The following is a 27,611-nucleotide window of genomic DNA, read 5'->3' as shown; positions in this document are numbered from 1 at the left end:
TTGCTCATGCGAAAATCTAAATGTTTGCCCGTTCACTTTCCCTCTAACCACTTTTTTCCCAACTCTGGAAGGAGGTTAACGTCTCCAATTGACAGGGATAAATTTCAAACATTTGAGTACGGGAAAAGATTAGAGAAGAGTTATCGAAAAACCTTAAAACATGCAAGTTAGCAGGTTTGCACAGACCCAAAAGGGCATTCTAACCCTAGAACTATTGTTACCACTACCTTCAGCCCCAGTATGTAGATCTGCGGAAATGTGGCAACATAAGGGGATTGCAAGTATTCAAACAATACGTTGGTATGAGCCCTGGCATAATCAGAGAAGTAATTTCAGAGCTCTTATGCAATGAGATTGCTGCCATAAATTGTCGCCGCACTACATGGCACCAAAGGGAAACCTGGATTTTATTACTGGACAAGTAGCTTTATAAAGCAACTAGCCCCAGGGACAAGTAGATATTTTATGAAATTCCACACCCCTATATAAAAAACAACAGACAGTTACATGAATATTTCCTTTTGGTGTTTGCGCAAATATGAATATCTACTATGGTACGTTTGACTAAAAAAAACAAAAAGATGAAGAACGGTGAGAACTTGAGAACGGTATAAGCGGTTGTAATATAGGACCTCAAATAGTGAGAAGTGTAGAAAGGCTACGATTCTTTTCATGTGTATCCTGTAATACTAACTATTTTGTTATGATTTATAGACAGTGAACGTGAAAAAACTTCTAATCAATGCACAAGATTGCTTACTGGTCGCAACAGCTTTGTAGATTAGGCAGTTGCTTTTTGAAGTGGTGAAAGCCAGCAATGGGACCCAGTGGTGTTTCAACAATGTTATTCTTCGTAGAACTTTAAACAACATTAAACTTCGCTCAAACAGTTGCATTCAATGCTCTTACTTCTGTCTGTAGTAGGATTTTTTTTAATCAATTTAAAAATAAAAAAAATGCTGAATAAGTCAAATTCTTAACAGTAGTGGAATGCATTATTTTTTTTTTTAACATGTTTCACTAGATGAGAAAAACAAGTTAATACTTTCCCTAATGATTATTCTGGTGAATGCAGATTGCTAACCATGTGCATATTCTCCAGGTATCATTCTGGAGCCAGAATCTTTACAGCAGTCATTGTATGTGCAGGTAGATGACGTTGTGCCACTCTGCATCCACATCGTTCAACTTCAGAAGTGATGACTGGAGCCACATACAAGTGCTGTAACCCCGCGCATGCCAGTTGGTTTCTTAGGTTGTCTTCACACTCCATACTCCTGGCAGATTGGCATGACAAGCGTGCGCATTTCTAGTACTTTTTTTTAGAAGGAAAAGGAGTCCACTTCACGGAACAGGGAGGCAGGATGGTTAGTGAAGAACCAGCAGTTAGAACCCGTATCCACTAAAGAGACCATTGCTGAAGGTAAGTAACTTGTTTTTCTGATGGATAACTCCAACTGCAGATTCCTCACATTGTAAATAGATACCATAGCAGAACCTCCATGGTTAGTGGGTTTGAATTGGCTCAGACCAAAATGCCCTCTCAGTGGATCGGACTGTTGAGGCAGTACTGCTCTATGAACTTATGTATGGATACCTACGTAAGCTCTAGACAAATATCCAAAGTAGGCACCCTGCACGCCAGCACAGGGGTAGAAGCCTTAGCTCTGCGGAGATGAGCTTGTAAGAACTCTAGAGGCTACTTCTTTGCCACTGCATAGCACACCTCTATGCAGAGAACAGTTCTTCCAGGGAAGGTCAGTTTTTGCACTATCTTGCTTCGTATAATCCCACAAAGAGCTGTTCTTCTACACAATGTTCCTTCTCCTTGATCACCATCAGGTCCTGGAACAACCTACCCCTACACCTCCGAACAGCACCCTCCCTGGTGGACTTCAGAAAGAAACTCAAGACCTGGCTTTCCAACTGCGACAAAGCACCTTCAGAGCCCAGGAGGGGTGGGATAGGGCTCTGTACAAATGCAGATTGATTTAATATTTTTAGTATGATCTATATAAAAGCTTAGTGCCCTCTAAGGATCGAAATGATGACGTCTCTAGGGATGAAAAGTGAAGCACAGAATGTCTGCCCTGCAGGAAATGATAGTGAGCACTATGACAGAAAAGAAGCTCGGTCTCGAACACAGACTTAACTTGGAAGAATGTTATATAAGGTGGGTGAACAGAAAGAGCCTGCAGATCGCTCACACACCTAGCCGATGTTATGGCGATGAGGAATAGTGCTTTCAATTTCAAAAGCCTCAATGAACACTACAGCTGTTCCAAAGCAGTGCACATCAAAAAAGTGAGCACTAAATTGAAGTCCCACACTATCACCACAAAGGGTTTTGGTTCAAATGAATGTTGCATACTTTAATTTAAATAAAGAAGTCTGAACCGGAAACACCCAAAATGCAAAAAGAGCCGGCCGATAGGCTTTTAACAGTGCCCAAAGCATGTCCTTACTGGCCCAGATAAAAAACTAACAAACCTTCAGACAATTTTGCTGGTTAGTTAATTTAGTGAGTGCCCACACAAAGCCACAAATGTGTCACAATGACTGGCATAGAGTGATTTCGTAGAGATGCCTTCCCCCAAGAGGACAATCTCGATCTCAGAAGGAATGTCAAATTAGGTCAACTGTTACCTCTCAATCTACATGCATGGAGATACAAATAGTGCAGGCCTGGGTGCAACATCAACAGAAAAACCTCCCAAAGCGGTAGATTGATCAGAGGACAGATGCGCATGCCCAGGAATTCCGAGTACCACACTCTCCTGGCCCAATTCGGTGCCACCGGGATGCCTCTGGTCCAATCGTTCCATATATTCCTCATAACTCTGGGCAGGAGAGGCAGCAACAGAAGGGCATTTAGCAGTCCCAAGCAGAAGTGTTGACAGTGCACATTGACAACAGTGAAAATATGGAGCCCGGGTTTTCTCCACTGATGGGAGATGCCTTGAACAAACGCTGTCTGTAACTTCCATTTGTGGTCCACAAACCAACAGCAGCCGAGTATGTCCACCCAAGCATTTACAGATCCAGCGAGGTGGTTCACCACCAGAGAAATTCCCTGGCAGCCGGCCATTTCCAGAGGCATAGAGCCTCATGCCACAGGATCCAAGACACCACCCTGCCATGTTTGTTGCAGTACCACATGGCGGTAATGTTAGCTGTGAATATCTGCACCAGCCTTCCCCGATGGATAACAGGAGGACCTTCAATGCTAAGCAAATTACTCTCAACTCCAACAAACTGATGTGGAATAAAGCAACACAGGAGATCAGAGTACTCCAGTCTCCACCTCGCCCAGATGGCCTCTTAAACCCAGAAGCAATGCATGTGACCACTCTCAAGCCTTGGCAGGGTAAGGAGACTGGTCTACCACAGAACCAGCCGGGGGTTCCAGCAGCCACCACTACAGATCCTCTGTATTCTGCATACAGTCCAACAGACTCTCTTATTGCTGTGCCCACTTGGACTTCGGGTCATAATGCAGAGCCCGCATATGCCATTTTGCATGCATCACCCCCAGGATGCAGGAGGACAGCAATCCCAGCAGCCTCAGTTATCCGCACTGAGGTCCAGGACAGAGGCTAAAATATTGGGATCATAGCCTGAAAGTCTTGGACTCGCCACTCCAAGGGAAAGGCATGAACGGCACAATATCCAGAATGGCTAAGATGAAAGAGAGCACCCATAAAGAGGGGAGAGTGAGGAAGGTGGCATTCGAAAAACACCTGCCACAGAGGGAGTGAAATTGCTCGTGGGATTGTTTTGTTGGGGCAGACGGAGCCAAGGAATGTTTTATGGCCCTGTTTTCCTTAAACCCTTACAGGGCTGAATCTGATTGGTCAATGAAAAGGTGCTAACCATAAAATGACCGATCTATTAAAGATGTCTGAACATCATCGGAGAACCTCGTAGACCTTATCCAGGAGTGGTGCCAAGTGCCACACTCATACCCATTGCCTGTCCTAATCAGTCAGTTGTGTCCAAGCCAGAACAAATTACAAATTTAGCTGTGTTACAGACATTATGCAGGGCTGGCTCCTGCGTAATGGTGGAGGAGCGAGCGTTGCCCTAGTTGTCAGAGATATTTAAAGAATATAATTGTATTTTTCTGTGATGGGCTCTGACTGACGGCACATCCGTGTGGGGTGGAGCCGGGACTTGACAGGCAAGGAGCAGTGGGCACCTAGAAGTGCAAATGTAAGTCTGTCCGGCCGCGTTGGGCTGGCCAAACAGAAATAAGAACTTCTATTTCTCCAACCCAGCAGTGTTCACAGCAGGAGTGGAGAAAAGCAGCAGGCTCCCAGGCACTGTCTGAGAGGCAGACCAGACCAATCCTAGTGTTTCTCAGGGTGTGGATCCAGTGCCTTCCCAGTGACTGCGGAAAGTGAAGCAGCGAGGTGGCTGTCGGTGTTGAGGCAGCGAGAGGCAAGTATAATTTATAACATTTTGCCCTCAATTCCCCATTTTCACCCCCCCCCCCCCCTCCACCACCACTTTCACTGTGTGGCGTCCACCACTGCCATCCTGGATAGCTTGGGTCATGGACAACATAAAGTTGTCCAGAAAAGCAGGTAAAACTTGGGCCAATGTGGCATGGGCATAGTAGCCTGGGAGACAGCTGGTGTTTACTGACGCAGAGCAGCAAGCCTCGTGGAACAAAAGATACACTTGCCATATGTCTATTCTCTTAGACTCACAATCATGTGGGGTTGGGGTGCTGGGATTTACCTCACTGGAGGAAGCCTGCACTTCCAAGGTCTATGGTGTTGGATGTTGAGCGAGAAATACAGGGTAAGCTGGTATTGGCCAATGGCATCAACCAACCTACCTATAGGTGGTCCCGAAAAATGGTTCCAGCCTAGTGCCCAAGAGGGTATCCCAGAGAGACTTATTAAATCGTAACTGAGGGTTTGTAGGTGCCTGACCAGGCTGGAGTACCTCAGTCATAAAAATGGGTCTAGAAAAGACCAAGGCATATCTTTGTACCCATATCTGAAAGCGTGGAAAGGAAGGGTCAGACATCAACGCCCATGGGTGGTGCTTATGTGTGTCTCTGCTGGTCATTTCGAGAGCTGAATGACATCGGAGCAGAGATGCAGGACTCCACCCATTGGCACACAGGAGTACGGCTTTAGAGCTTGTACATCAAGGCTGATGCAAGGGGAACATTCACATGATTATGAATCTGCGGTGAGAAGTATTCATCAGGAATAGCATTCTCAACAATAACAGGTGGATACAGGCAAATGTTTGCGTCTCAGCAAGAATTAAGTTTACTTCCATTATAGTGAGAAAAAAACAGAACTTAATGAAATCTTTCCTGATATGCTTATGTATTTGTTTCACTTTTATATCCTTCTTGAAGAGCTTGAGGGTTCAGCGTAGTTTTCCAAAAGCTGACACCATTTTATAATGCGCCCATTTTTCTGAATGGCAATTAAGTTGATTTACTTTTCCCTGGTGCATGGAATCAATTGCATGTTCAATTTAAAAGCTTAATCAGATCTATTGATCTCAAAACCTAAAGGCAATTTTTGTTAAATTTCTCGTGCCATTAATGGTTTAAGTGCTTTAGAATTTATTTAGCCTTTTGATTTTCTTTTTCTTTTCAAAAGATCATAGAGATTCCCCTTCAGGATGGTTATGTGTAGAAATCTCATTATTTTAGGTTGGTGCAGGGGGTATGATTGTCGAGGGAATCAATTAGTCAAGCTTAAATCAATAAGCCCTACTCTGGTCCAAGGTAAAGAATGGCAAGATTAAATACTAAGAGGGTGTTGCAAAAACAACCTTTGCTTGCCATCAGGTAAGGCCAATGTTATACACTGAGGGGTATGGTATCTAGCAGAAACATTCAACTCCAGCCCTTGCCCAAAGCAGAAGAAATAACCACCAGAACACTCCCTGCCTTTTGTCTAGGCCAGTGGGGGTGTTGAATTGGTGCTCGAATAACACAAATGTAACACGGCCAGGAAGATTTCAATTTTACACATTGGCACTGGGGAATTTGGATACTCCTGAAAGCAGTAACCAGACCCTGATGACATACCAAATGTCTTACAATGCTCATGTATTTTTGTTTTGCACCATAACTTTCAATTTACAAACACCAAAATAACAATAACCTTTTAAAGATGGTCAGATGTAGCATCAGAGCACCAGAAAAGACATCATGTGGTTCGAGGTCCAAATATCAATTTTCAGGATATTCTTTGTTAGCTAAACAGTTATTCTCAGAATGCTTTCAACTGGATGTTATTCAAATTGTTGGATGAAAGACTGGAGCAAGGTCTACAAATTGTATAAAGATTGCACCTCACTGCCAGCAAATGCGTAGTCTGTATACACTACCATTGCTAATGGTTTTTGGTTTACACTAATAAAGAGTGCACGCTATCATCGTAGGTTTCCTCCACGCAATCTGATGTTTATGTATGTCCCACAGCCAGAACTTGTCCAATTCAACCGTTGAGCATTTACAAAATTATATCCTTTGTAGCAACAGGTATATTTTAACAGCTAACAACAGCCCTATCACAGCTCAGACTTTTTGGACCAATAAATGCAAGTCTAAGGAAAGTTGCTGTGAAGACTGATCTCGGACAAATGTTAAAAGAGTGCAACGCCTGGAAGGGAAGGGGGCAATATTACTGAACACAAGAGCAAATAGCGCTACTAGGGAACTACATTAAACACCAAACAAAAGGGGAGAGGGAGCCCCACTGTTTCAAGATAACTAAAGATTGAGAATGTCATAATGAAAACGTACAAGCAGGATTAGCAGCATGCTCCATGCAATGAATGAAGAGGCAGCACACAACCGCATCTGCTATTTTCAGTGAAATGTGATGCACAGATATATTTATTTCTGTAATGTACGATTTGTGGTTTATGCCTAGATGGTTCCAACCTCAAATGTTTAGTACATTTTACGTCAGCCGATATGAAGTAATGATTTCCTTTTTTAATTAAGCAGTAATTTTGCAAGAGCTCTTAAAAATAATTCAGCGAAACGGCAAAGCTCTGCGCCACATAATAAGCGTGGAACTCCCTCGGGATGGGCAGGAGAGACGCGGCCTCTGGTCTGCCGGCTGCTCATTAAGTGAAGCCGCACAGGGCGCCGGCTGTCCATCCATCAATATCGATTTTTCAAACCACGCTGTAACCGAGTAAATGTGAAGATGTTTAAAATTACAAATCAGCATGGACTTTGCACAATTGTAACAATGAACCGTGATAATACTGCTACGTACAATTGTGAAATAAAGTTTCTCACCATAACAAAACTATGCTGTTTCCTACTTGTTCACTTGACAACACATTTTAAACAAATTAAACGGGCTGCTTTTCACCCGCCTTCGGTGGCGTGACGCCAAATGATGGATCATCCCTACGGAATATGGAGAAAGGCCCCGACTGCACAAGGAGATATTCACAGGCCGTGGGATGAATGGGGGTCGCCTGAAGGGTGGGGCTCCGTCATAGGGGCTTGCGTGACGCCCCTACCCACCTTGAAAGATCATGTCAATTAGGCGCACAAAAAAGAAGCAGCTAATCACTACCCAACACATTTCTACTGCAGCTCCAAGTCAAGAAATAAAATACAGAAAAATCTAAATAAAGTTAAGTGTAAGCCACAATAAGGTATAACCATAAGGTATAAGGATGACCATTTTTGGATTTCTTTTTGCCAACATATCGTCATCATTGCAGAACTGCGTCAGAAAGGAGTATAGCTAGTTGCACTTCCAGTAGACCTCAACGTGCTCACGATTGAGTTGAAAGAGGTGGCGTTTGCATAGTAAGTATCACTCAAGCCATTTGTCTATCAAATATTAGGTCCTAGCCATGGGCGGTATGGCCAGCTGCCCAGGGTCTCGCGGTCAGGGGGGCCCCGCTGCGGCCCCGCAGTTGCGGGCAGCGGGAATAAAATAAATTATATTCATGGGGAAAGCGCTGCGCAGTGCGCACAGCACTCTCGTCGTGCTCGCGCAGGGGCCGGGCCGCAGGCAGTTAAAGTAAGGCAGGGAAGGAGGCCAGGAACTAAACACTGTCTGCGCAAGCACCGCACGCACCATGACGCACGCATCCCACCACCTAGCTTGGTGGTGGTGGTGGTGGTGACGTGACGCCGGCCTTGCTCATGATGCGGGTGACAGTGGGTCCCAGGGGCATCAATCTGGTAGCGCGCGAAAGAGCTACCAATGACGGCCCTGGACATGATTTTATGGCCAGCCCCCGCTCAGTGTGACGCACTCAGCATGCGCACACGCCATTCGTGAGCAGTCAGTCACTACTCGGATCGGGCCGCGTGGGCAGGGCTGCAGGCAGGAGTCGGTCGGGCCCCGGCCTCCTCGTTGAGTCGTCGTTGAGCAGTTAAGTTAAGAGACCTGCTTCGTATTTATATTATAATACTTAGAATGTTTCAGACATACGATTCAAGATGCTTAGCCACCTTTGGCACAACATTAGCAGGAACCTGGAGACATTAAGTGCAAAAATGCATTTAGGTGCAAAAAACAGAGTTAGGAGACTAGTCACCTTTGGTACTTCATCAACTAGAATGTGGAGACACTTTAAGGTACAAAAACATATACAGGAGTAAAAAATCAATACAGGTACACAGACACATGTGCATGCAAAATTAGCATAATCGTGCTGTAATATTTAGGGGGAAAGCACAATTAGGAGCAAAAATCACTTCTAGGAACAGAAGCACGTTTAGACACAAAAGATGCAGAAGTGTGGTATCCAACTTGGGTGCAAAAGAAAATCATGCACAGTCCTGATCAGTCCAAAACCACCAAGATGTGAATGACACGGTCTTAAAAAAAAGGTCCAAAGCAACCAATATCCGAAGAAGGCTGAACCAAAAGCCCTCTCTGTGTCATTCGTCACAAACAAAAGGGCTTCGCGGTGTCTCATCTAAAAGAAGTTTGGAAGAGCTGTTCTTCCCTGACATGGGAGGACTGACACCAACATGAACCCACCTGCTTCTTACATCAGTGTGCCCTTATAGTACATTTCCATAGGCCACTACTTTACATAACTCTTTGCCCTCTGGTTCGCATCATTTTAGGCCCTCCTTAGCCAAATAGCCTTTTATCCCTCAAATGTACATTATCCTGCTTCCCAGATGCACAGCAGCGAGTGTCCTATGGAGGCGTATCAATTAGTGGTGGCCTGAGTTGCAACACTCAGTACCACCCCGAGGCACATCACCCTGAGCCTTCAGCTGTATAGTGTTATGTGTGACTGTTGGGGTGTGAGCATTAGTGAATGTGTGTCTTTAGGCTCTTGAGAAAAATTTTGAATGTGTGTGTTTTGGTGTGTCTGTGCATATGTGTGTGCATGTGCCAATAACTGCGTGCTTTATGTGTGCTTGTGCCAATATTTTCCATGTTTTATGTGTGCATGTGCCAATATTTGCGTGCTTTATGTGTGCATGTGCCAATATGCAAGCCTACTTGGTTTGTCAATTCTTAGTTTCTTCATCATGATATTTAAAATTTTTCAGGGCTTTTTTTTGATAGACATATGTATTCTGGTGCCAGAGCCTCTCGGGGAACTCATGTGCTTTCAAAAGTGGAAAACAGACTCTCACAATCTGTTGGTCCATGGGCTACAACGCAGGGATCAGTGTACGTTTATGTGCTGGTAATCTTTGGAAAAGTGCATGACTTGGGCAGGGATATACAGATTCTATCCAGTTCTTTACTGGCAAAAGGACCATTTATTTTCCAATGCCAGCTACTTGACCCAGTAATTGCTAGCTGTTTGGCACAGTGATTTATATACAATAGCACACGCGGGTTGCATTTCAGGGCGCAGAGCGTTTTATAAAGCTCGCACCTGAGCCATACTGTGCTGAAATGTTGCTTCGAGAAGCACGTATGCTGAGAGCCGAGAGTATAAATAATTGAGTGGTAGTTGGTGATTTGCCGTACATTCTCACTAATTAGTTTGCGAAGTCACTTTCTGTGATGTCACTTAGAGGGGCCTCACATCTTCCCTTTCGCCCAGGGCCTCAGAAGGCCTGGACCGGCACTGATAACATGGTACAAATAACCCCAGATATACACAATGGAATTTTCTACAATACATATTACATTTTCCATTCTTTAACATTCTCGCATATTGGTTAAAACTGTTTTTTCCACGAGGAGAGGGAAGGTTTTAATTAATAAAAAAAAGTTAGAAATCACAAAACAAATTACAGCTTGCTGGTACATTCCAGTATGGCAGAGCCCACTTTATATAGGAGTACCAAAACGCTCACGTGGTTATAGAAAACCATCTTGTAATGTTTAAGTAATTTCCCTATGATCTAGAAAGAAAAGTCCAAATAATTCCCTTCAATATAAAAGTCCAAATTGTTCCCTTCAATTTGGGATCAGCACCAGTCACAAGAATAACCTGCATTCTTTTCCAAACGTTTGGGTAATTTCCTAACCGGAGCTCAGAAAGGGTGCGACACCTTCTTAGACGTCCTCCACAGCCCTCAGGGTCAGTCGGGGCAGATCTCAATGTGCGGGCTTGACCCACTGGTCACAGTCCCACTCTAGTCCTGGCAACAACTGAAATGTTTGGCAATTTGGCACAGACGCACGGGTCGCCACTAAGGCATCCACAAGTATTGGTACGCTGGTCACACAATTACTTTAACAGTCAACCCCTCTTGGCATACGTGGTCACCCAAATAAGGCAGTACGCGCCTGGCACTCCCCGCACAGCGCTCGATGAACGGTCTTAGAAATCAGGCAGGAGCTGGTGCTCCAGGGTAGGAGGGTAATTACTCTCAACCATTAAGAAGACTAGCAGGCCTTGGTCCTCAGTCCTAGTCCCAGGCAAAAGTCTTGCAGAGCTTCCCTTTCTCACACAGCCCATCTGGCAGATTACACATTTTGGGGTTTCAGCCTCACCTTCTTATATCCCTTTTCAAAACACCAAATTTAATTTAGGGTCTGAGTCTTTGAAGTTTTGTGTTAGGATTATGATTCGTTTGCGGTGTATATTTTTGCTCTTCTTCCCTCTTGAAAGGCTGTCTGGCAAAGCAGGAAAGAACCTGAAGTTGATCGACCCACAACACAGTTTATGGAGGTGGCCAGAGTTTACATCTGATGTCAGCAACATAGATATGTGCCTCAAAAGCTTAATTCTGCGCTCCTAGCCCTACTATATCTTACTCTCTTATCAGCCTCATCTCCTTCCTGAGATGTCCCTGTCCCTTCCTTGAGATCTAGCACTGTACATTTTAATGTGTAAAGAGGAGTCTCTTCCTCTATTCGTCCAGTGTGTGTTCCTCCCAGCTCACAGGAATGCAGCAGTACACAAATCTGTTGGTGGGGGACGGAAGGAAAGATTCCTCTACTCCACATGTCTTCATCAAACAGGCCTGGGCCTCCCAAAATGGAACCCAGTGTCCTCCATGTAATGTGCATTTGCAGGCACACTTGTATTCTGTGTACTTTCACAGCACACATATTCTCCAGTACTATTACCTCCATGCATTGTGCCACCACAGAAACACATTCAGTACTGTAGCTTTTCTGTATTGTACCAGGGTGTGCTGTTTGCAAACACAAGCACTGCCAGCGCACACTTGCCATGTCGGCACTGCACAAACCCTTTACCCATCCTGTGTTGTACTGCTCACAAGCAAACTTACACAAACACATACGTCTATTGCATATGCACTGCACAACAATACATCTCTCAGTAATGTATTCCTCACAGGCATATATACACACCCAGTAGTGCTCTCTACCTGTACTGTACCCTGTCTAGGCACACATACATTAAGCATAGAGCCACCACTCCTGTTCTGTACAGCACTCTACATCTATCGGATGTAGGTCAAGGGTGAGTTAAGCACACAGCAACAGAACTTTAAAAAGGTGAGCGAGTCCATTTGCCTCACTCCAGTGGCACAGGGTAAAAATTACCTGTTCACTTCTACTGATCACTACACGGTATGTTACCACCAATGCGCTTATGCAGCTTACCTCTTGGTGAAGATAGTAGACTTCCATCACTATGAGGGTAGCGCTATGGGCCCTCCTCCTGAATCAACAGCACTGCAACATATGAGATAGGCCTAGGTCATGGTCTACACGATTGATACAGGTCTATGACAACAAAAGTCTGCATTAGGGATCCAGGCAACAGAACGCTTGGGCACTCGGGCAGTGGTACGTCTTACCATGCAGAAGACGTTTGTCCCAAGACCCAGCCTGAAATCAGGATTGTGGGTAACTGTAGTTATCTTGGAGACAAATGTGTTGGCTCCAATCTTTCTTGTTTCTGGTGCCAATATTCTAGAAAAATCAATGCTTATTCTGAGAGGCTCTTGCTTCCAGATCTAGCTCTAGCGCAGGGGGCATAAACAAAAGCGTAGGGGAATAGAAGAAAACATTTGTTTCACATGTACCCAAGGTTTGACCCTGGATTGTGAGAGCGTAGTATAACAGTTTGAATGCATGCTTCTAAATTGGGGAATCCCAGTCCTCCCTCCCCTGCATTACAAAATAGTGCACATTTAGAAAGTCTTGCAGCTATATCCTTCCAGACAAACATTAACAATTTATTTTAGATTTGGTCAACAACTGTCTAAAGGAATATTATTGGCAGGGCCTGCACTGTAGCCAACAATCATGGAGGAAAATTAAGTTTCACCCTTGCAGAAAATCCCCATCCAGGTTCATTCTAGCCGTCTTTGTACAATGTTGGCAAGAATGAGCGAGTACAGCAGAGATATACTTAAAAAACCTCACGTTGTAGGTATATGCATGGGTATTTAATAGGTCCCTTTGTCCATGTATATCCTTTGCTTTTCAATAGCATTTTACATTCATTCCTTGGGTGCAATATTCCGATCCCTTGTGACTTGGTGTACTTTTTTTGAATCCCCGGACCTTAACAAAGAAGGTCAACTCTGTCATTAGAGCAGGAAGAGGTTCTAGCAGTTCTGTGATAAAGCAGAGGAGGTCATTGGAGAAGAGTGCCAACTAATGTTCTCTATGGCATATGGTCATTCTTTTACTGTTGGGATTTCTAAGACTTTTCTGGCCAAAGGTTTCACTGACAAAGCAAAAAATCAGAGGAAGCAATGGGCAATCCTGCCTTGTTCCTCTTAAGACAAAAGACAGAAGTTCAGGGCACTCAGAGCCTGCACCAGTCAGTTTAGTGCTGAAGAGTTTGGGCAACAATGGTGGTGTGCCCACTTATTTGGAAAAACCAAAACTATAAGATACAGATTAGCTCAGCACACACCTATAATCAAATACAGTTTCAAGATGTACAGTAATATATCATAAATAATTAGTGATTGAAGAACGAGAAAAGATCTCCCAAATGAATCCAGTGAATCTTCAAAATACTGGAAAAAGCATCCTTTCTGTATATTATTATTCTTCAGACTTCACTTGTTAAAAACACAATACAAGATTCATAGCCACGTTTCGTCCCAACGGGACTTCTTCAAGGCTGTTTATGTTTTTTTTGCAATCCACACTAACAATTCGCAACATCAATTCCTGTCATGCCGAAGTGCCTTTGCACAAATGTTTTTCTTAATAAAAAGGAAAGAGTGCACCACTCTTGTAAATGTTACTGTACAAAAGGGTATGGTCACCCAAGATCTTGGTAAAAGGAAAAAGCGCACCACTACTGTAAATCATGGGAGCTAATGTGCAATGAGGGTATAGTCACCCAAAATTAGTGCAATGACGCGTAACGGCGTGGTCAGAAGTCTGTGTCTGTTCCTCTTGTTATTGATATTGTCGTTGTATACTGAAATTCACTTTCATTTTTGTGATGGTGTCCCGATGTTGGACTAGACAAACTTCCCAATTGTCAGGCTCATTCTCATTTTGGTCAGGACTTGTTACTCAGCACCAGTCTGCTATTTCAAAGGCCTTCTCCCCATCAAGCAAGGTAAGGACCATTATATGCTTTCTTCTGGTGTTATGGGTATGCTCAGTCTGTCGCTTAAGGTGACCATCTTTTATAAAACCTGACTACTGTGCCGATATCATTTGGATAAGTAGGGGTAGCCCCTTGAAAAAACAAAAACTTTGCCTGCCAGTTTACAGTACAGATCTGTGAAAAGATTGTCTGACACTAAAGCAAGATGTTTATTTTACGTGTGGATGGTTAAAACTTGTATATATGGTTCATTCATTCAAAGCACTTACTATTAGGGATAATGCTGTATGGAAATGCAGTGAGCATTGCATTACTGAACGGCTCCACTTCACAAACATGCATAAGTCTGCACAATTTAACCATTGGAGACCACTTATAATGCTGCCTGATTACATGCATTAGCCTGTCAGAAATGTTGATGATTTTTTGCTTGCGAAATAAAAGAATACACACAAAAAAATCCAACTTGAACTAGCATTTTGCCAAACTATTACGTACAGTCTCTCATATATATATATATATATATATATATATATATATATACACATACACACACCTCACACATACACACTTTTTTTATTTTTTTTAAAGGAGGGACGGTTAGTGCAAAGCCATTATGAGCAACAAGGTAAGGGCCTAATTTTTAAAGAAAGACAAAAAAGTGCACCCGCCGATATATATGCCCTTGCATGGCTTCCAAAAATTAGAAAAAACTTTTATCAAAGTATGCTTGGAAACCATACTCCTAGCAAACTTATAAGTATTTCTTTTTCACATGAGCAAATATACATGGTCCCAGATTTTAATCCTAAGAGGTAGACTCAGCCTTTCTTCTTTACAAGATTGATAATATGAGTACCATTGATTGGGTAACAATAAGCCAAGAGACCTCAGGGTGAAAGTGCCCCATCAAGAAATACAGGTGTATAAACATGCTATGTTATCTTAAATTTGCTGATGCGAAAATCTGCTGTGCGATTGCAAATTCATCCTTTCTACATCCCCTTTACACCCCCCCCTCTCCCCCAACCTGTGAATTAATTTTCTTACTCCTCCTCTCTCCAGGAGTAAACTTTCAACCTTTTTTATTGTGGGAGAAGAGTAAAGAGGAGTTGCTGAAAACCCTTCAACGTAGAAGTTAGTGAGTGTGAACAGACTCAAAGGAATTCCAACTCTGGATCTACTGCATAGTCAGTGAGGCTATCAAAGCTTTGATATATTGAGGATGCTGCCATAGTTTGTCACCTCACTACTTGGCACCAGCAGGGGCAAGCGGATGTTTTTTTTTTTTACAGTATCTGTAGTTTTCTGACAAATTGCGGCCCATGGGCAGGTGGATATATTATAAAATTCCACACCCCTGAAGAAGGAAGCGAAAACAAAACAGAGGAAAACAGTAATAGAGGAAGAAAGCATGGACTAAAAAGAATTAGTAGGAGTATGATAAAAGGACTGAAAGAAGAGGCATGAGATGGTACCAAGACTAAGCAGTCTTAGGTGTTTAGCAAACCCGGAATTCTGCAGCAATCGTGGCGTGAGCTAGGAAAAACTTTGGGCCCTGTATTTAAAAGTTTGCAAATTCAGCACTAGAGAGTGTTGTGCTCTAAGCATCTCCTATAGGTGTGCATCAACAATCCCCACAGGTGGGCTGGGAAGTGCAATGGATTCAAGCGGTAATTGGGTATTGCAGTTTGCCCAGTTCTATACCATAAGGCATTTCCCTTTCAAAGTCATCTAATTGACCATCCCAAGACTGCTTGGGCGCAGACACATCAGAAGAGTGCGTTTGCATCCACATAGAGGGGCAAAAATACAGAAAGTATCTGTACAGTGGTAGCCGAATGGCACATCTCTCGGAGCTATGCATATATACTGCTGGTAAAGTAGTATTTAAGGTTATCACTCAGGGAAAGCCCTGCAGTGGAATCTACGGAGCACTCTAGGCACTGACCCTTTTGTTGGTTTAGTGACCATGCAAGTAATGAATTACCAATAATGTTGGTGCACAATTTAGTGTACAATAATTAAGTATTTGCATTTCTTCAGATTTCAAATTTTCTCCAGAATAAATGTTTTGTGCTTTACAGTGATATTTTAATCACTTTGTTGACACGAAGGTGTTCCCCGTGTGCCCCATGACACAGTAATGAGTCTATTGCGTACTGCTATTAGCAAAATCTATATCCGGCGTTATGATACGATGGGTAAAAGGCATATTCTTATCTTTACGTACATTCTTATCAAGGTAGCAAAAGTGACTACATAACACAGCCGTCGCTTATTTAGGAACTTAAAAAAGGAAAATTCAAAATGACTTGTATTACCTCGTCTAAAACTCATGTACCGACTGAGCTCATTTTCATGAGAGAGTTGAACAACATATTTGCATCATTCTCATGGCTATTAACAGGCCAATGCCTGAGAGTGGCTCTTTGTCAGTCTTCTTTCCAGTCTACAGCACTCGGCATGATGGGACATGTAGTTTCACAATCCACGTAGCGCAGGTATGAATCTGCAAGTCCCAGTGTGTTTTTAGTCCTGTTGACTTAAAAATCAGAACACAATGCGATAAACGCGCAAGATATAGAAAGGAGGCACAAAAGGAATTAAAAATCGACAGTCAGTGCAAGGACCGGGTAGAACCGAAACGCCTTCATTCAATTAGGCATGGAGACACAATCAAGGCTCCCTTAATTAACACCGCGCTGGAGGTCAGGCCCTGCGCAGGCCTGCAGATGGGGGTAACATTTGATAGGCAAACTACTAAAATGCTATGTATAGCAAAATAAGGTCCGGATTATGACAAACGTGTGCGTTATCTGCAGAAAAATGCGCGTCACTTCTTGGTTTTAAAATAGGAAGTCGAATACTCCGACTTCGCTATCCTTAACCAATCCAACTCCTGACTCTTAAAAAAAGTTTGAGGGCAACAGGTTCAATCTCTCGCTCTGCTTTGGGATTCTTTCGATTGTAGGGGTGAGAAACTCGAGGGGGCAGTAATGATGAGAAGAGACAACCTGGACATTCTTTCTTCATTTCACTCGGGGGATCTTATTCCAGCCTATTGAGTATTAACTCCTCTCCGCGAGCCAAATTGCCCTTTGCAGTATTAGAAGGAATACTATATTTAAATAGGAGGGCCACTGAATTTACGTTAAAAATATTACATTATAATCCAAATCTCTCCAGACATAACCCACTGACGCCTGTTGGCCTCTCGCATGCCCAGCTTCAGTCAGAGTGCTGCCCCCTAGCTCAGCATCACCGTCCTCACCTGGCCAGCGACCTGAAGGCAGGCCTCCCCAGGTGACTGACCCCGGCACGCGGGCCCTCCCCACCCCCTCACCTTGGGCAGCTCCCGCAGCTGGTTGGCGTCCAGGAGCAGCTCCTCCAGGCTGCGGCTGTAGCGATAGGTATCCTCGGGCACGGCTAGTAGCGAGCAGTGCCGCTTGTCGATGGTCTCGACGTGACGGTTGCACCGCCAGAGCGGGATACAGTGAAACATCCCCGCCCCTGTGCGGGGCAGGAGGCGGTGGCAGCACGGTCCGAAGCGCTCCCGGTGATGCAGTGCAGGCGCCGCAGCGTCTCCGGCCCCCAGCCTCTGGTGGGGAACAGAGAAGCGCCTCACTGACTACATGAAACCCCCGGCCGGGATCCAGCATCGGGAGCCCCAGCCCCCGGACCGGCCCCTGGCTCTAGGCGGCGGTCGCACAGTCCCTGCGCTCTGCAGCACGCCCGCCGGGCCCTCAGCTACTGTGGCGGCTCTGTGCAGCGTCCCGGTGATCACCGACCCTGGCTGCTGCGCTTCCCCTGGGTGTTTTGTCCGCACTCTCGTTTCATTTCACTCCTGCTGCTGAACGGGGCTGACCCGGAACACTGCCCCCTCCCCGCCCATCTCCCTCATTCCTGGCTGACTGTTGCAGCGGCCATCTTAGACCATGAGCGGCCTCGTGGCCGACGTGCCCTTTAGTCCTTTAGTCCTTTGTCCGTTCCACTGACCACTCTCATCTGCCCAGCAACAGGCTATTTTTAGTACTGGTCAAGCCACACATGCGCAGTTCTCACTGACCCGTACACCTTCAGGAATGTGCTACTAACTGACCAGCGGGTTTGAAACTCTCCAATGAGCTGGCAGTATTCCAAAACATGACCATATATGTCTCTAAACTGTGTCTTAACTTGTGCCGCCTAAACTTTTATTGCCCCAAAATTGTATATAAACGGGGTCACACCGGTGTTCGGTGTGATACCTCTTGCATTACCGAAGGGTGCTGTTTGAGTGTACCACCACCCCATGGGGTCCTAATAAACTTGTTCTTTGCATTTTACAGTTTCCGTGCCAACAGTTCTTGTGTAAGTGGGTAATCTCTGGAGCGTGTAGGCCTTGGGAACCCCGAAATACTTCACCGGGCCCCACCCGCCTGCACATTGAGGTAAGCCGGAGGTGGGGAGCCACCAGCAGTATTCCCCCGCCGCCCCACGCTACTGCCACGACCCCCGCCACCCCGTTTCTACGATGCAAAACGCAGGGCCGCGCCTCCCGCCTCATCGCGGCCCTGCGATCTTACCCGACGATGCGCCGCTTTACGTAGCGGTGCACAGGCCATAACGGCAGCCGATACCCCGGCGGAGGCGCGCCTCGCAGGGCGCACTACTCCCTGGGGGGCCGACCAAGTCCATCCGCCCTGCCTCGCTAAGCAGGCGGATGGCTTCAAGCACACGAAAATCCTCCTGGGCCATAGAAAAACGCTGCAATTCACACATTGAAACTCCCACCAAAACTGCCACAGGCCTGAAAAACCAGAACCCTGACTACTGCGCTCCCAGCCACCTGAACCTAAAATGGTGGCTGGGCAAGTGCAAACACCCCTTTCTACTCCGTTGGGCTGTATTTTGGACTAGGGCTGCCTTTGGGCTATACCCCAGGCAGCCTAAAGCAGCAAAATGGCTGCTCCTTACTCGCCCCCCTCTCAAATCTGCCCGGGGCGCAGACCTCACGTTGCTCGGCTGCCCCCAAAACCCCCCTTTTACACCCTAGTTGTAAATGGCAGCTTCTCGAAGGAACTTCCAAGGCATGTATTGCTTTTGGAAGGTAGCAAGCATGGCAGCATATCTAAATTAAAACTCGCAAAATAACATACACAAGGCAACATAAAAACACAATTTAACACAAAACAGCATATCACAGCAAAATAGTTTAAACAGAACGCAACCCAAGAATAGGAGTACAACACAACAAATTTGCTTTGCAATACTGAACCAAAGAAACAGCAGCACAGAAAAAATACAGAACTTATCTCTATGACAAAATTCCACACAACAAATGTACACAAAAAGGTTCTTGTCGCTTACAACTACCCATAGAATGCTTTTTTAATATTATGGTTTTAAGAGATGTTGGGAGCATGCACCTTAACTTACTGCCAAAGACATGAAATGGCGCCAGTCAAAAACATGTTATTTGCTGAACCCTAGCTGAAGGCTTTTACTCATTCTACAAGCTCAGGGGGTGGGGGTTTATAGGGGGGGTAGGATGTGGGCGCTGTGCAACTTTCCACCCAACGCTAGAGGGGCTGCTGAGCTGCCTTGCCACCCCCTTTTAGGTCTCGCTGAGCCAGCGCATGCGCTGCTCCGAGACATTTAGTATGGGAATGTCCAAAGTGCTGCCACAGGCTTTTGGTGGCCTAGCGTTTGCGTTCACGCGAGCTTGCACGCGCGCAGCTGCCATCTGCCTTCCTTCCAGCGCTTCCCGAGCTTAGCCGTGTAGGATTCCCAATGAAGCTCCCGCGGGTGCACATGACCGTCCTAGCTCCACAATTATAATATATGTTTTTTCTGTTGTGATGTGATGAATTGATGGGTCTCATGGTTTATGATGTCACTTCCACATATTACCGAAAGACATACAATCTTTAATTATTTATGCAACTTCAGTGATTGTTTTTGAGTGATTACTTGGTGGTTTTTGCTAATCGGGTTTCCAATAGCAATCTTCAGCGCTACCTGCTTTTGGGCATTGTCATACTGCACTCAGGCTTTCCATCTATTACTGTTAATTAAATCCTGACCCCACTCGCCACTAAAGAGCCACTCACCCACAGACACTCTCCCGCACAGACACACTCACTCTCTCACCGAGTGACACTCACTCTCTCACCCTCGCTGGTTGACTCTCGCTTAATGGCTGACTCACTCTCACTGACTGACTCACTCTCACTCTCATTCACTCTCACTGACTGACTCTCACTTTCTCACTGACTCTCACTCTCTCACTGACTGACTAGCTAACGCTCTCACTGACTGACTGACTGACCGACCTTTACCCTCCTGTTATTTATGCCCCCCATTACAAAAAAACACAACAAGCAACCTTTGGGAAAGGCAGATACAAGTTGCCAGCATTGAAAGGACAAAAAAAACCTCAAGATATTAATTTGAATACTTTTTTAATATGGTTGTTTAGTTGTACATAATGCTTTTTTGGTCATATCTAAGGTAACAAAAAAGCTTCTGACACTTCTTTATCATAACTTTTCTGCTTGCTGCAAACTTCTGTACAGCACACCTTATAGACATAGGTAAAGTCAATATCTCTGGCTAAACACTTAAAAGTTCGGAAAGGCAAGACCTATTGGCTATGCTAATGCTGGTTATATTTAAAGATCCTCCAGAAGATGCCTGAGAGGACCATTAATACAGCAATGGGAGACAGCACTGTGATCAATCCAATTCAGTCCTCCTACAGAGGCTTTTGTTTGCTTCCAGGACTTGCTTTGATGCGCATACATACTACTAAAGAAAACAACAAGGCTGTCTCTCAATACACCTTGGGACTTCAATTACCCAGTGGCAGTCCTGAGAGTTAATCCAGTATGTGAATGACATTCCAAGAGAGCAATGACAATCAGGGATGAGCAATGACAATCAGGGATGACCAAAAGCCCTTCGGCGTATGCAGGCATTCATTTATTATTTTCCTTTCTGATGAACGCTGTGAAAGCAGTATATAGTGAATAGGAACTTACCACACTGTCACACGAAGGGCCTCATTAAGAGTTGGCCAACATTTTCTGTGGAAATACTGGAGCTTCACAATTTAGGTTACCAGCTGGTATCACTGCTTCAAAGTCCAGCCATTAGGAGTTTTTTTTTTACCAAAATGGGGAATAAACACTCAGACCCAGATTTTTTTGTGTGTTTAACAGGGCAGTTGGTCACCATTTTGATGGAAATCAAATAAAGTTTTTTCCGTAGATGTGTGGGGGCCAGGGGTGAAGGACATACTAGTGCCTGTCTGATGGGTGCATTATTTGTTCCCCCGTGACAGCTGCAGGGGGTGGACGAGGGCCAGGCAACAATTCTGCCTGCAGTACTTGCCCAGCAGCATTTTTTAGAGGTCCAGAGTCTGTCTCCAGACTTGAATTATCGGCACCTGATACACTTGAAATGGGGACTCGTTTTATTTCACCGACCAATCCAGAAGGGTGGGTCGAAATAACCCAACTCCTAATGAGCCCTAAGTGAAGCTGGTCAAAGTATTCCAGAGGAGTATTTCATGGTGTTTCGGTGGAGTGTATTTTCTTTGGAAAGCAATTTATGGGAAACTGGCACAATCAACCATGCTTTGCTCTACAAAGAAATTATACTTTTACAATATACGGTCCACTAGAGGTGGTCTCTAGGAGCTAATACTGCAGTGGTACCAAGAAGTGGGGGTTAGGAGGAAGGATGACAACGTAAACAACCATCTTTAGAAAGAGATGGGCACTACATTTCTTATAAAGGATAAGGAAGGGCCTAATAGCCTGCAGAGAAGGTGGGAATCAGTTCAATAAGGAATGAATTTAAAAGATTGGTACTCGTTAACTGGTGTATCAAGGAAGGTGTACATTTACAAAAACGAATTCTTCTGTTAAACGCAGCAAGAAAAAAAATTAAGAGTAGGCTTGATTACAGAGAAATAAACATACAGATCATCAAATCCAGGCAGTTAAAGATCTTTTGAATACAACAATAGCAAGCAAAAGATTTCTACCGTAACAAAGTGAGTAAGCAGAATAAGTGAATGCGCTCGCTAATGTATGTAGGGGGGAAAAAAAGCTTAATCTATACCGAAACATTAAGCCAAAGCACTACCATTTACAATGCAAAATGCCTTAAGGTCCACTCATGGAACACTATAAAATAGTCAGCTGCTTGAAAAACGAGACGGAGCAGGACACGGCCAAACAAAATCAGATTAAGAGCGAGATGCATAGATATTGACAAGAATTTCACACTACTGACGCACAAAGGGCAAAAATAGAAGGATTCATAAACTTCATTCAGACAGGCATGGGTTCTATGAAATCAGAGTGTCACGCACGGACGGTACGGAAAATACTCCTGGATCAAATTTACGATGGCCAACATCCCAACAAATAATCAGTTACTGACAATTCTAATACTGATTTTGCTGCATCTTAAAGTTTTGTTTTATAGGAATTCCTATAGCCAGACGCCCAGGACATACTATTTGGGGTCAATGTCAACAAGTTTTCATGTGTATTTTGTCCTTGGGAGAAGTAGGCCCAACAACTACAGCAGAAACCCTTTGGTTGCCAGTTTGCAGTACACATTATAGTTCAGGGAAAAGCACAATATGCAGTTAAAGTAATATTTTTGTCCATGTGTTAATGCTGTTCAAACGTGTATTTATGGGGTTCATTAATCGAAAGTCTTCATTATTAGGGTGAGCGCTCCAAGTAAATGTTGTAAACTTGGACTGCACTACTGACACTGGTTCCAGTATATAAAGGTGTACACACGTTTTCAAAGTTAAGCAATGTGAAGCTCTGTATAATGCTCCTTGAATGTCCTCTGATTTGATGCGAATATCTGCAGAAGCTTGAAAGCAAGATTGATGATTCTTTGCTTTCAAAATAAAATGTTCATTAACAAATAAAAGCAGGAAAAAAAAAAGGTTTTAGCTAAACTATTGTAAAATGTCAGGTACCATTTCTTTGCAGCATAATTTAGTAACATGTGTTGATACATGCTAGTATTTCCCAAAAATATTCATAATGGAAAATCAGTGTAAGAAGTTTCAATAAGATGATGGGAAACAAAAATAAACAAGCATTGGCAAAGCCAGTAGGTTTGACATTGGTACAGCTTGTTGTGTCAATTGGGACTTTTGTTGGCATGGTTTTTATAAAACTTTATTGGTGTGGGAGCTGCCAGGCCCTCACCATTATAACAAACATTGGCAAAAGCAAAAATAGTTTTTGGTCTCCAAAAGCACATACTGCCATAGTAGTTACTGACACTGAACAAAACTACTTTGTGTTCAGATATGTTCCTTGTGAAAGAGCAGAATGCTGTCACTCATAGTGAAGCCAGATGGTACAGAGAATGACAGAATTTGTATAAATGCAAATGGTCATGGTCAAGGCCAGACCAAATTAGGGGTCAATTATTTAAGAAAGTCTTGAAAGCGCACCCAAGGTACAAGTCCTTGCATTAAGTGCAGCTATATGGCTTTCGTGAATTCCCAAGAGTTTACAGCAGTAGGACAAGAAATAGTACCCCAAGAAAATATTTGTGAACTGCATTTTAGCATGAGCAAATATGCACATGTAAATTTGCTCATGCGAAAATCTAAATGTTTGCCCGTTCACTTTCCCTCTAACCACTTTTTTCCCAACTCTGGAAGGAGGTTAACGTCTCCAATTGACAGGGATACATTTCAAACATTTGAGTACGGGAAAAGATTAGAGAAGAGTTATCGAAAAACCTTAAAACATGCAAGTTAGCAGGTTTGCACAGACCCAAAAGGGCATTCTAACCCTAGAACTATTGTTACCACTACCTTCAGCCCCAGTATGTAGATCTGCGGAAATGTGGCAACATAAGGGGATTGCAAGTATTCAAACAATACGTTGGTATGAGCCCTGGCATAATCAGAGAAGTAATTTCAGAGCTCTTATGCAATGAGATTGCTGCCATAAATTGTCGCCGCACTACATGGCACCAAAGGGAAACCTGGATTTTATTACTGGACAAGTAGCTTTATAAAGCAACTAGCCCCAGGGACAAGTAGATATTTTATGAAATTCCACACCCCTATATAAAAAACAACAGACAGTTACATGAATATTTCCTTTTGGTGTTTGCGCAAATATGAATATCTACTATGGTACGTTTGACTAAAAAAAACAAAAAGATGAAGAACGGTGAGAACTTGAGAACGGTATAAGCGGTTGTAATATAGGACCTCAAATAGTGAGAAGTGTAGAAAGGCTACGATTCTTTTCATGTGTATCCTGTAATACTAACTATTTTGTTATGATTTATAGACAGTGAACGTGAAAAAACTTCTAATCAATGCACAAGATTGCTTACTGGTCGCAACAGCTTTGTAGATTAGGCAGTTGCTTTTTGAAGTGGTGAAAGCCAGCAATGGGACCCAGTGGTGTTTCAACAATGTTATTCTTCGTAGAACTTTAAACAACATTAAACTTCGCTCAAACAGTTGCATTCAATGCTCTTACTTCTGTCTGTAGTAGGATTTTTTTTAATCAATTTAAAAATAAAAAAAATGCTGAATAAGTCAAATTCTTAACAGTAGTGGAATGCATTATTTTTTTTTTTAACATGTTTCACTAGATGAGAAAAACAAGTTAATACTTTCCCTAATGATTATTCTGGTGAATGCAGATTGCTAACCATGTGCATATTCTCCAGGTATCATTCTGGAGCCAGAATCTTTACAGCAGTCATTGTATGTGCAGGTAGATGACGTTGTGCCACTCTGCATCCACATCGTTCAACTTCAGAAGTGATGACTGGAGCCACATACAAGTGCTGTAACCCCGCGCATGCCAGTTGGTTTCTTAGGTTGTCTTCACACTCCATACTCCTGGCAGATTGGCATGACAAGCGTGCGCATTTCTAGTACTTTTTTTTAGAAGGAAAAGGAGTCCACTTCACGGAACAGGGAGGCAGGATGGTTAGTGAAGAACCAGCAGTTAGAACCCGTATCCACTAAAGAGACCATTGCTGAAGGTAAGTAACTTGTTTTTCTGATGGATAACTCCAACTGCAGATTCCTCACATTGTAAATAGATACCATAGCAGAACCTCCATGGTTAGTGGGTTTGAATTGGCTCAGACCAAAATGCCCTCTCAGTGGATCGGACTGTTGAGGCAGTACTGCTCTATGAACTTATGTATGGATACCTACGTAAGCTCTAGACAAATATCCAAAGTAGGCACCCTGCACGCCAGCACAGGGGTAGAAGCCTTAGCTCTGCGGAGATGAGCTTGTAAGAACTCTAGAGGCTACTTCTTTGCCACTGCATAGCACACCTCTATGCAGAGAACAGTTCTTCCAGGGAAGGTCAGTTTTTGCACTATCTTGCTTCGTATAATCCCACAAAGAGCTGTTCTTCTACACAATGTTCCTTCTCCTTGATCACCATCAGGTCCTGGAACAACCTACCCCTACACCTCCGAACAGCACCCTCCCTGGTGGACTTCAGAAAGAAACTCAAGACCTGGCTTTCCAACTGCGACAAAGCACCTTCAGAGCCCAGGAGGGGTGGGATAGGGCTCTGTACAAATGCAGATTGATTTAATATTTTTAGTATGATCTATATAAAAGCTTAGTGCCCTCTAAGGATCGAAATGATGACGTCTCTAGGGATGAAAAGTGAAGCACAGAATGTCTGCCCTGCAGGAAATGATAGTGAGCACTATGACAGAAAAGAAGCTCGGTCTCGAACACAGACTTAACTTGGAAGAATGTTATACAAGGTGGGTGAACAGAAAGAGCCTGCAGATCGCTCACACACCTAGCCGATGTTATGGCGATGAGGAATAGTGCTTTCAATTTCAAAAGCCTCAATGAACACTACAGCTGTTCCAAAGCAGTGCACATCAAAAAAGTGAGCACTAAATTGAAGTCCCACACTATCACCACAAAGGGTTTTGGTTCAAATGAATGTTGCATACTTTAATTTAAATAAAGAAGTCTGAACCGGAAACACCCAAAATGCAAAAAGAGCCGGCCGATAGGCTTTTAACAGTGCCCAAAGCATGTCCTTACTGGCCCAGATAAAAAACTAACAAACCTTCAGACAATTTTGCTGGTTAGTTAATTTAGTGAGTGCCCACACAAAGCCACAAATGTGTCACAATGACTGGCATAGAGTGATTTCGTAGAGATGCCTTCCCCCAAGAGGACAATCTCGATCTCAGAAGGAATGTCAAATTAGGTCAACTGTTACCTCTCAATCTACATGCATGGAGATACAAATAGTGCAGGCCTGGGTGCAACATCAACAGAAAAACCTCCCAAAGCGGTAGATTGATCAGAGGACAGATGCGCATGCCCAGGAATTCCGAGTACCACACTCTCCTGGCCCAATTCGGTGCCACCGGGATGCCTCTGGTCCAATCGTTCCATATATTCCTCATAACTCTGGGCAGGAGAGGCAGCAACAGAAGGGCATTTAGCAGTCCCAAGCAGAAGTGTTGACAGTGCACATTGACAACAGTGAAAATATGGAGCCCGGGTTTTCTCCACTGATGGGAGATGCCTTGAACAAACGCTGTCTGTAACTTCCATTTGTGGTCCACAAACCAACAGCAGCCGAGTATGTCCACCCAAGCATTTACAGATCCAGCGAGGTGGTTCACCACCAGAGAAATTCCCTGGCAGCCGGCCATTTCCAGAGGCATAGAGCCTCATGCCACAGGATCCAAGACACCACCCTGCCATGTTTGTTGCAGTACCACATGGCGGTAATGTTAGCTGTGAATATCTGCACCAGCCTTCCCCGATGGATAACAGGAGGACCTTCAATGCTAAGCAAATTACTCTCAACTCCAACAAACTGATGTGGAATAAAGCAACACAGGAGATCAGAGTACTCCAGTCTCCACCTCGCCCAGATGGCCTCTTAAACCCAGAAGCAATGCATGTGACCACTCTCAAGCCTTGGCAGGGTAAGGAGACTGGTCTACCACAGAACCAGCCGGGGGTTCCAGCAGCCACCACTACAGATCCTCTGTATTCTGCATACAGTCCAACAGACTCTCTTATTGCTGTGCCCACTTGGACTTCGGGTCATAATGCAGAGCCCGCATATGCCATTTTGCATGCATCACCCCCAGGATGCAGGAGGACAGCAATCCCAGCAGCCTCAGTTATCCGCACTGAGGTCCAGGACAGAGGCTAAAATATTGGGATCATAGCCTGAAAGTCTTGGACTCGCCACTCCAAGGGAAAGGCATGAACGGCACAATATCCAGAATGGCTAAGATGAAAGAGAGCACCCATAAAGAGGGGAGAGTGAGGAAGGTGGCATTCGAAAAACACCTGCCACAGAGGGAGTGAAATTGCTCGTGGGATTGTTTTGTTGGGGCAGACGGAGCCAAGGAATGTTTTATGGCCCTGTTTTCCTTAAACCCTTACAGGGCTGAATCTGATTGGTCAATGAAAAGGTGCTAACCATAAAATGACCGATCTATTAAAGATGTCTGAACATCATCGGAGAACCTCGTAGACCTTATCCAGGAGTGGTGCCAAGTGCCACACTCATACCCATTGCCTGTCCTAATCAGTCAGTTGTGTCCAAGCCAGAACAAATTACAAATTTAGCTGTGTTACAGACATTATGCAGGGC

General features: G+C 44.2%; 1 protein-coding gene across 2 annotated transcripts in view; it reads right to left on the bottom strand.

Annotated features, from left to right (window-relative positions):
* LRRC1 (leucine rich repeat containing 1) overlaps positions 1-27,611 on the bottom strand; it is a 517,165-nt gene that overhangs the window by 475,613 nt on the left and 13,941 nt on the right. Inside the window, exon 1 of one of the 2 annotated variants that reach the window (XM_086926434.1) lies at positions 17,288-17,578. The exons of the other annotated variant lie outside the window; for it this stretch is intronic. Within the exon in view, the coding sequence (XP_086782560.1) occupies positions 17,288-17,446 (159 nt within the window). The 5' untranslated portion in view covers positions 17,447-17,578. Of the gene's footprint in view, positions 1-17,287; positions 17,579-27,611 lie in introns of those variants that run through there. 2 annotated transcript variants of the gene reach the window in all.

The sequence above is a fragment of the Lissotriton vulgaris genome, chromosome 6 (genome assembly GCF_964263255.1).
Source record: "Lissotriton vulgaris chromosome 6, aLisVul1.2, whole genome shotgun sequence".
Classification (NCBI taxonomy): domain Eukaryota; kingdom Metazoa; phylum Chordata; class Amphibia; order Caudata; family Salamandridae; genus Lissotriton; species Lissotriton vulgaris.
The sequence above is the reverse complement of the archived record's forward strand: the minus strand, read 5'-3'. Positions and strand labels throughout refer to the sequence as shown.